General features: G+C 37.3%; 1 protein-coding gene, 1 long non-coding RNA gene and 1 pseudogene across 2 annotated transcripts; 2 read left to right on the plus strand and 1 right to left on the minus strand.

Annotated features, from left to right (window-relative positions):
• Positions 1-14: 14 nt before the first annotated feature.
• Positions 15-1,150, plus strand: LOC107698537 (cystatin-like). Its single transcript, XM_016499567.1, has 3 exons — positions 15-286; positions 772-882; positions 996-1,150. Exons 1-3 carry the CDS (start codon positions 86-88, stop codon positions 1,071-1,073), a joined length of 390 nt encoding a protein of 129 aa, XP_016355053.1. The 5' UTR covers positions 15-85; the 3' UTR covers positions 1,074-1,150.
• A 1,645-nt stretch (positions 1,151-2,795) lies between these two features.
• On the plus strand, positions 2,796-5,257 carry LOC107698538 (uncharacterized). The gene is made up of 3 exons (XR_001635358.1): positions 2,796-3,100; positions 3,797-3,823; positions 4,804-5,257. It is a non-coding gene; the product is annotated as an uncharacterized LOC107698538 (long non-coding RNA).
• Positions 5,258-5,812: 555 nt separating this feature from the next.
• LOC107698536 (uncharacterized) overlaps positions 5,813-8,987 on the minus strand; it is a 3,441-nt pseudogene continuing 266 nt past the window's right edge.

Here is an 8,987-nt window from a genome sequence, read left to right on the forward strand (position 1 = left end):
ACAGAATTGTTTGCAGTTTGCTTGTCGCTATAACAAGGAGCAAGGCAGAATCAAGACAGGGCGAGCCAGTTAATCCCATTCAAGCATGTGTTGTAAGATGATTGTGTCGTTTTTGGTCGTGACTTTGGCCGTGGCGAGTGCTGGGGTTCCTGGAGGCCCTGTAGATGCAAACATTAACGATGAAGATGTTCAGAAGGCGTTACGGTTCGCAGTGGCCCAGTACAACAGACAAAGCAACGATGAGTTTGTGCGTAAGGTTTCCAAGGTCATCAAGGTCCAACAACAAGTAAGTACTTTAAACGTTTATTCGGTTTGTAATAATTTAAACTGGGAACGTCGCTGAATCAAACCCAGTGATAAAGTTCCTCCTAGAACGCTGTCATGGTGACTGAATGATGACATGTAAAGATTTGTTCAGAATTGTGAAATCTCAGAACCATAAAATTGTTCCCAGTTGTACAAAGAGAACAACAGAACCGTTTGCCTCAACTTGAAAGCTATTTATATTATATGCTACGTAATAATTTTATATAAGGTAAGAGTAAAGGATTGTTCAGGTGTGATTTGCTAGACAGGTTCAATAAATATTGAAACTTGGAAAGAGAGAGAGAGAGCCAGCTTTCTCCAGCATGACTTCGTAACAGTGGTGGCTGGCCTTAACTTGAATTATTTTTTTTATTTATTTTTTTTTTAATTGGGACCTATACAGGTTTTTTTTATACTCTGGGTTGGCCCAACTATGTCTGAACATGTTTCTGGTTGACACTCCAGGTTGTCGCTGGCATGAACTACATCTTCACTGTGAAGTTGGGCAGAACCAACTGCAAAAAGGGTGGAGTTGAGACCCTTTGTGCCATTCATAAGGATCCCAAAGTTGCACGGGTAAGACGCACTGTGTCTACTTTACAATATTGTGATTATCTGTTTACATTTCTCGATTTCCATGTTAAAAGTGTTCCATGTTGTTTTTTTTTTTAAATATCTTTTCCTTCAAGGTCATTCAGTGCAAAATAACGGTCTGGAGCCAGCCATGGTTAAACTTCCTTAAAGTAACTGCAAAGACCTGCATGTAGAGCTTGTGACGAGTGCAGTTTGGGGCTTTTTAACATTCAAGCGGCAATAAAATTTACTTGCTGTTGGTAATGGTAAACTTCGTCTTTGTTATTGATAAAATAGAAACTTTATTTGTCCTGAACCTGTCAGCAAATTATGATGAGAATACTTCATTAACACATAAATCATGTAATCTAATTAGACTCCATTGCTCTGAAAAAAGCTACAATTTGTAGGTATTTCTAAATGATAAAACGCATGTTTCTATATTGGTTCATCCTTTACTATTAAAACATGGTCTGTGTGCTCCCAGCCGGCACATGACCGACCTTCACCGTTGAAATATGGTTGAATTAATGACAGTTGTTGTTTCAACGTTGAAACAATTAATGCTAAATGGTTGAAAAAGGTTAACACACTTGTAAATCAACGTTGATTTTTTTTTTTAACAAGGTCTGCATGTTGAATCAATTTAATGTCTTCAACAGCATACAAAAGACATTTCTGCCATTTTAAATTCAATTATTTAAGATCATTATTATTTCATTAGCATTTTACAGTATTTTGATCATGAAACCAATTCTAAAATCTAAAGGCATGTTAAAATATTATCAACAACAATAAAAGTAAATACATTTTGCTGCGTTACCACGCTGAAACAATTCCTATTGGTCATTTTACCTTATTGCTTTGATCATGATTGGTTAATCTGGCTGTCATCCAGGAAACTGGCCAATGAAACTTTCTCATCTTTCTAAATTTGAAAATGACCATTATCATCTTTCTGAGTGAGCCGGCTGACTGTGAGCTGCTATGGGACGGACTCCCTTTTGGAGCCAGCCTGTAAGCGGTCAGTTGATGATTTGCAGTTTTAGTCACTTCCGTGTTGGTTTCACGAGAGAGACCGGAAGGTTGCCGCTTGCAAAAAAACTGATTTGGCTTTATTAAAATGTGTGCATAATCTACTCATTAAATAGTCTAAATAAATTGTCCAGATGACCAAAGCACAGGTTTTCTTGCATAATTAACATTTTAATTGTTTGGTCAGACATTTACACATTCATAAATCGGGGATTAAACGTGGAGTTATGTTCTGTATGCTAAATATGAATATATAAGCTTTGCTTCCGCTTTCTGCTGATTGCTGATTGAGATTGACATGCTAAATGGCCGACTGACCCAGTACACTCTCGTTCATTTCGTTCACGAATGACATGTACCAGTTCAGTCATTTCATTCACAAACGAGATCAGGGTTGCCAGGTTTTCACAAAACCCGCCCAATTGCTACTCAAAACTAGCCCAATCGCATTTCAAGGGGGGTTCCCCGGTAAAAATCGCGTTCTGGGCAGTAAAATACACTTTCGGCAGGGTTCCTCCTGTAAAATTCGCATTTCAGGGGCTGAATATCATGTTATTGGGCGCTTCAACCCGCGGACATGAAAAACAACCCAGCGGCAACAGTGTTAAAGTTGCCCAATTCTGCAGGAAAACCGTGGACTTGGCAACACTGAACGAGATGTACCAGTTCGTTCAACTCGTTCATGAACGACATGTACCAGTTCAGTCATTTCGTTCACTAACGAGAAGATCTTGTTCAGTGATGGGCGTATTCGTTCACTACATTCAACAAATCACGTGCGCCGTCACATGTCATACTCGAAGGCTATTGGCTCGAGGTTTAGTCATTCTTTGACCGGATGTCTTTGACAGCTACCCGGTTCACTGATCTGCGGATGCGCTGCTAATAGCGCCGCGCTGCTATGGAGGGAGGAATATCAGCGAACGAGAAATATGAGTCAATGGATTACGTGAACGATTCGTTCACCTAAAAGATTAGTTCAAAAAGAACGATTCGTTCACGAACGTAACATCACTACTGTTCGGTCGGTCTTTAATTATTTTATATTTGCCTGTTAATTTTTTTTATTTTTTATTTTGAACGAATTTGAGTCGTGACACGTCAACAGAGAACAAAAACTGAAATGTGAACACAGGAAGGGTCAGATGTGATCTGTGAGGTCCTGCAAACATACGGACAAAATCAGGTAAGAAAAAGGCTCTTTACCTTTCAAAAAGTGAGATTTTTCACATTTTTCTGATGTGAATGCCATGCATTAGGTGTTATTTTTAATCGTATAATAGTCTCAAAGATAACATACTCTGTTCGTTTTTTTTCAGAATATGTAATCGCGAATGTCGGTACAATTTAAATGAATTAAAATTGTTTAAAGCCAGTGTGGTTCTCAAAATGTGGTACGAGTAGCACTAGTGCTACTCAGGCTCCCTCTAGTGGTACGCAGATGTATCACTAAATTAAATATAAATGAATGTTAATTAACATTGTAATTTAATCTTTATTTGAGTACAGTTTATTTTATTTTTTTTACTTTTGGTACAACACTTTAATTAATCATTATTTAATTTTTTTTTTCTATCTAAGAACGGTGCAGTGTTAATGTTCAAACTGTGTATTTACAATGTTAAAGTGACTGACAACAATAAATATTCTTAGGAATAAAACTGCCTCGTTTTTGAACTGTGCAGAGCTGTAGCTGAATATTTAGGCCTACTACGCTACTGAAATCGAATGTCGGTCATTATGGTGGTACTGGGAGAGCCAAATATTTTCTGAAGTGGTACTTGGTATAAAAAGTTTGAGCACCACTGGTTTAAAGGAATGGTATAAAAAGAAATACTGCTTTTTAAGAACTCCGTAAACCATTTCTTCTTTCCCCTTGTAGAGTCATCAAGGATCCAGCTTATTATTGGTAAGGACTTGTTCATCTGCTTCATTGCACTGTCACTTCTGGTAGAGATTCATTGACCTTTTGTGATAGGTTTTGATTTTACTTAGTTTAATAAAAATGTACTTAATTTGATTTGACTTATTTTACTAAATACACTGTATAGTTAGGGTTCTGATTAAAACGTGTAACTGGGGGCTCTGCTTGTGAATAATTTGTTAATATTGTAAACTTTCATCTGAATGCATTTAAGTGTTTAATGAATAGTGTTGTGCACTTTGTTTCCAACCCCACTGTTATTGAACTGTAAAGTGAAAATATTGTATGTGATTTTAAAACTGCCTCGTTTTTGAACTGTGCAGAGCTGTAGCTGAATATTTAGGCCTACTACGCTACTGAAATCGAATGTCGGTCATTATGGTGGTACTGGGAGAGCCAAATATTTTCTGAAGTGGTACTTGGTATAAAAAGTTTGAGCACCACTGGTTTAAAGGAATGGTATAAAAAGAAATACTGCTTTTTAAGAACTCCGTAAACCATTTCTTCTTTCCCCTTGTAGAGTCATCAAGGATCCAGCTTATTATTGGTAAGGACTTGTTCATCTGCTTCATTGCACTGTCACTTCTGGTAGAGATTCATTGACCTTTTGTGATAGGTTTTGATTTTACTTAGTTTAATAAAAATGTACTTAATTTGATTTAACTTGTTTTACTAAATACACTGTATAGTTAGAATTCTGATTAAAACAGTGTAACTGGGGGCTCTGAAAAAACTGCTTGTGAATAATTTGTTAATATTGTAAACTTTAATCTGAATACATTAAATAAGTGTTTAATGAATAGTGTTGTGCACTTTGTTTCCAACCCCACTGTTATTGAACTGTAAAGTGAAAATATTGTATGTGATTTGTTTTGCATTCAGTTTTCAGTTAAAGATATTTCACAGTATCAAAGTTGATATTTTATGAGGATTTATTTTTGGTGTTTTTGTTTTTATTTATACAGGACAGTACAGAACGCGCACAAGTGGGAGAGAGAGAAGGGACGGCATCAGAAAGGACCTAGAGCTGGGACTCTTTCAAGGATCACCCGAAACACAACCACGCTATATGCACAAGGCTGTTGGTTCTAACATTTTTTTTTTCAGAATTTGAAGTAACATTTCTACTTAAAATATTAAATGCATTTCATTCAAGGCAGGGTTTTTCCTGTGTAAAGAATTAAGGTGACTGTCTCTGTCAAATTTAGTGCCACCTCTGGCTGTCGACAAAAATCAAGACGGGTGGTTACATGCTCCTATACCCCTTTACCACTGACACGGTTTCTGTTGCAGGTTCCATTCTCAAACTGTTCAACATTTTCACTGCACAAATGTGCAAATATCTTGTAACGAGACACATTAGTAAAACATGTTTTCATGGAAACTATAGGTTTTCACCAAAATAAAAGATCAAATGTTTTCAGTCAAAAAAAGTACTAAGGTTTCTCTTGCAAGTGCAGTGCAAAATATGCATGTTATTTTACAAAAACTTTTTTTTTTTTTTTTTGAGTCTTTATTGTATTTGGATTGTTCTTCTACATGGTTTTTAACAATACATCCAAACACTGCAAGCTAAAGTTTGGGGTTATTTTTATCCGTTTTATACAGCATGTTTCCAAAATAAAACCGTTTTACAAAATTGAGCATGTAGTAGTTTATTGAAGTTGATTGTGAAGCCATTGCTGCCAGTCATTTGATTTTGAAACTTTATGAATGTACAGCGTTGATCTAAATGCAAACTAGGTTCTAATTGAACGTATAGGCCTAGTTGTGTATTCACCCATGCTGAAGGTACGACGGTGAAACAACATCACAATATCAACGTTGATCCAATTTGCAATATCGAAACTTAATCCAACGTTGATTCAACCATGGTACCCGACGGTGAATCAACGTTGAAATGCCTGCTGGGTTAGGGGAGAGATGACTTGCAAGCATCTCTTCAACCCTGGCCATCGCTCCATACGTGCTCATTCAGTCCCGTAAAGGAAGAGCAGTTTGACACAGAGGGGCTAAAGACATGGGCAGAAAAAGACTTGCTCCAGCCCGGATCTCCACACCTTGGTATCCAGAAAGCAAGCACAGTCGGGCCGATTCCAGCTGAAATGCGGTGTTACACCAAATTCTGTAACCATCGTATTCTGTTACCGTAGTAGGTGCTGTTGTCACTGTTTAGCTTTAACTCGACCACATAGGCGAGTTGGGTTCGCAAATAGTGTCTGTGACTACTGGCTCACGATTGAACTATACAAAACAGGTTTTTCAAGAAACATGATTACTAGACAAGCTTTCCAAGTGCTATTGCGTTTTTTTTTATATATATATATATATATATATATATAAAACACAATTATAAAAAAAATTTATAATTAAAAAAGTTTGTTTTGATTTGTACAGTGTCCTAATGGACATATAGCAGGGTCACCAAATCTAACAAAGCAGCATAATGGGTTCCCGAAATCTTACCCTCCATCCTCCATCTGACACAGAATGACTATAATAGTCTCAAAATTCGCTCTGATCATGTCTAACCTCCTCTATTTTATGGCCTAGTAAGCATTTTGGTCTGATATGAACAGTAATGGACATGCAGGAGGGTCACCAAATCTGACAACGCAGCATAACAGGTTACCAGAATCTGTTACCCTAATCCATTTCACACAATTTGGCTATGATGTTCTCCAAATTAACAACCTCTAGTACAGCAAAGTCACCAAATGGTCCCCTTCAGGCAGCATTACAGGTTAACGCAATCTGAACACTGACCATTGTTCTTTGACCGTAGTAGGTGCTGTTTTCACTGTGCAGATGAGTTCAGTACACAAACAGCAATTTTCTCATGTTTTAGCCTTGTTTGTTACTTGGAACATTTTATGTATATATTATATTCTCCTGAAGATGTACATTTTCATATCTTTTTCCATAATAAAAAAAATAAGGTAAATGATTTGGAGGCAGTAGATTAAACATTATTTGTGTGTTTCATACACAACATAACCCCATTGTTATGTGGTTGAAAATGCCTGACACACCAATCAAATAATTTAAGGTGACTTATCTGTCCTTCCATGGATAACCAAATACTGTATGTGTGTGTATATATATATATATATATATATATATATATATGTGTATGTATGTGTGGTCTTCTCGAACGTCCGCTCGACGTAAAAGGGGACCCTACACGCTGACGTCCGTGGGACGTTCGCAGAGGCCATTTAGGGGACGTCCTGGGGACCTTTTTTTGTTAGCTGGGAAATAAGTACATTTCCAGCATCTTACGCAACATTAACATTTATACAAAAGGCTAGTTAATAAGTTAAACAACTGATATTTTTCCCTCAAAAAAGTAATCAGCATTTCATAACATAAAATATATTTATATATTTTTTGTTCCTAAGTTTTTTTTTTTTATCTCAAAGTCAGGTTTATTTTATTTTACAACAAAAAATGTCATAAGCATATCATAAAATATATTATTTATGTATTTTTGTTTATCATTAAACAATTACAATTTGCTCAAAATCTATTACATTTCTGATTTACAGCGAGTGATGGTTCTCGGAACCACTGTTCACATTTATTTGTACGTTGCCGTATACATCCCGCTAAATAGTTAATCGGAGATAAAGTCTTTGTTGTTCTTTGTTGTTTTTCTGGTATGGTTTCCGTTTGCTCTGATGCTAGTACTGCACTCCAGCGTTTTCTGTTGTTTAGTGATGGTCTCCAGTAGGATTTCAGTGAGCTTTCTGACCTAAAAAAAAAAAAAAAACCCTTTTAAATTAGAACGCGTATTTTGCATCATTTCATTTCCACTGTATGGGTTAAACAAATCAGAAACATACCCGTGTCCGCTGACGGCTACAATTTCTCTCGCTTGGAGCCCTGCATCAGACAATTTTTGGATTGCAGTGGCCCTGATGCTGTGGTTCGTGTAGGACGATCGCGTCCCAGCTTCTTCGCACATTCTCGGGAGCATTTGTGACAGCTGATTAATGTCCAAAGGACTATACCATATCTGGTCGTTAGCTTCAAATTTCCTCTTAGGGTGCAGATAGATGCTTTTGCGTCAGATGGGAGTTTGCTGAGATATTTCTCTAGCGAAGAAACTGGGCACATGGGGTTACTCTTCAAACATAGCGCCCCTCCGATTTTCCCTGTCGACCTCCGGTGGGTTTTTGTGGTTTTTCGTTTCCTCATTAAATGTCAACGTGGCATATTTCGTACCATTTTCGTCTCTCTTTAGTTCAAACGAGTCTGGCATAAGATGTCGATTGCCCTCCTTCCCTCTTCGTGCAAAGTGTAACTGAATGTCATACCACACCTTGTTTAATAAACCTTTCGGGTTGCCAGGGTCAAGTGCAGCAGATCGCTTCAGTATTTGCTGGTCTTCAGATGAAATCGGAGGGTAGTGTGATCTGTCTGTACCGGATCGTCGGATCTGTTTGACAACTCCTTTAAAAACGTTGTTGGCGGACTCAGGGTCTTGCATTAAATTCCACGCACGGCTAAGAGGAGGTTCATTAATGTGGCGATTCAGCGCCGATCGAAGACTCAAGTAGGCTAACTGCTGATACCATAGCTACATCTCCTTTACTGGTCCTAATGGAGCCATAGAAATCGAGCAAAACTGCGCTCATTTGTGATTTCTCGATGTGTTTGAAGTCGATATTGAGCTGTTTTTCGGATAACCATGATTTAAAACAGTTCACAGCCCACACTGTTTGCCGCACCGTGTTATTTTCATGTCGGGTTTTTTCTAAATTGTCCAAATCTGCAGGTGTAATGGCTGGACTTCTTGCTATTTGGCCTGTTAGTGATTCCCCTGCATATTCATCGTCTGTTGAGCTTTCGTAGTTAATATCAAATGAAATATTAATAAAAAAATGTTTGTTTCTTCTTATATTAACTAACATACTCTACGATTAGCTCAGTGAATTAAAAATAAAAAAAATAAAAAAAACATAGACCCGGCTAGAACAAGCGGAGTGATACAAAATTGTGAAAGGGCGTTCCTGTAGCGATACCAGTACAATATCTCACGGTTCTCAACCAATCAGATTTGAGAACCAGAATGAACTGTTGTATGTATATATATATATATATATATATATATATATATATATACAGTATCTCACAGAAGTGAGTA

The sequence above is a fragment of the Sinocyclocheilus anshuiensis genome, unplaced genomic scaffold (genome assembly GCF_001515605.1).
Source record: "Sinocyclocheilus anshuiensis isolate Anshui unplaced genomic scaffold, SAMN03320099.WGS_v1.1 scaffold10, whole genome shotgun sequence".
In the NCBI taxonomy this organism is placed as follows: Eukaryota; Metazoa; Chordata; class Actinopteri; order Cypriniformes; family Cyprinidae; genus Sinocyclocheilus; species Sinocyclocheilus anshuiensis.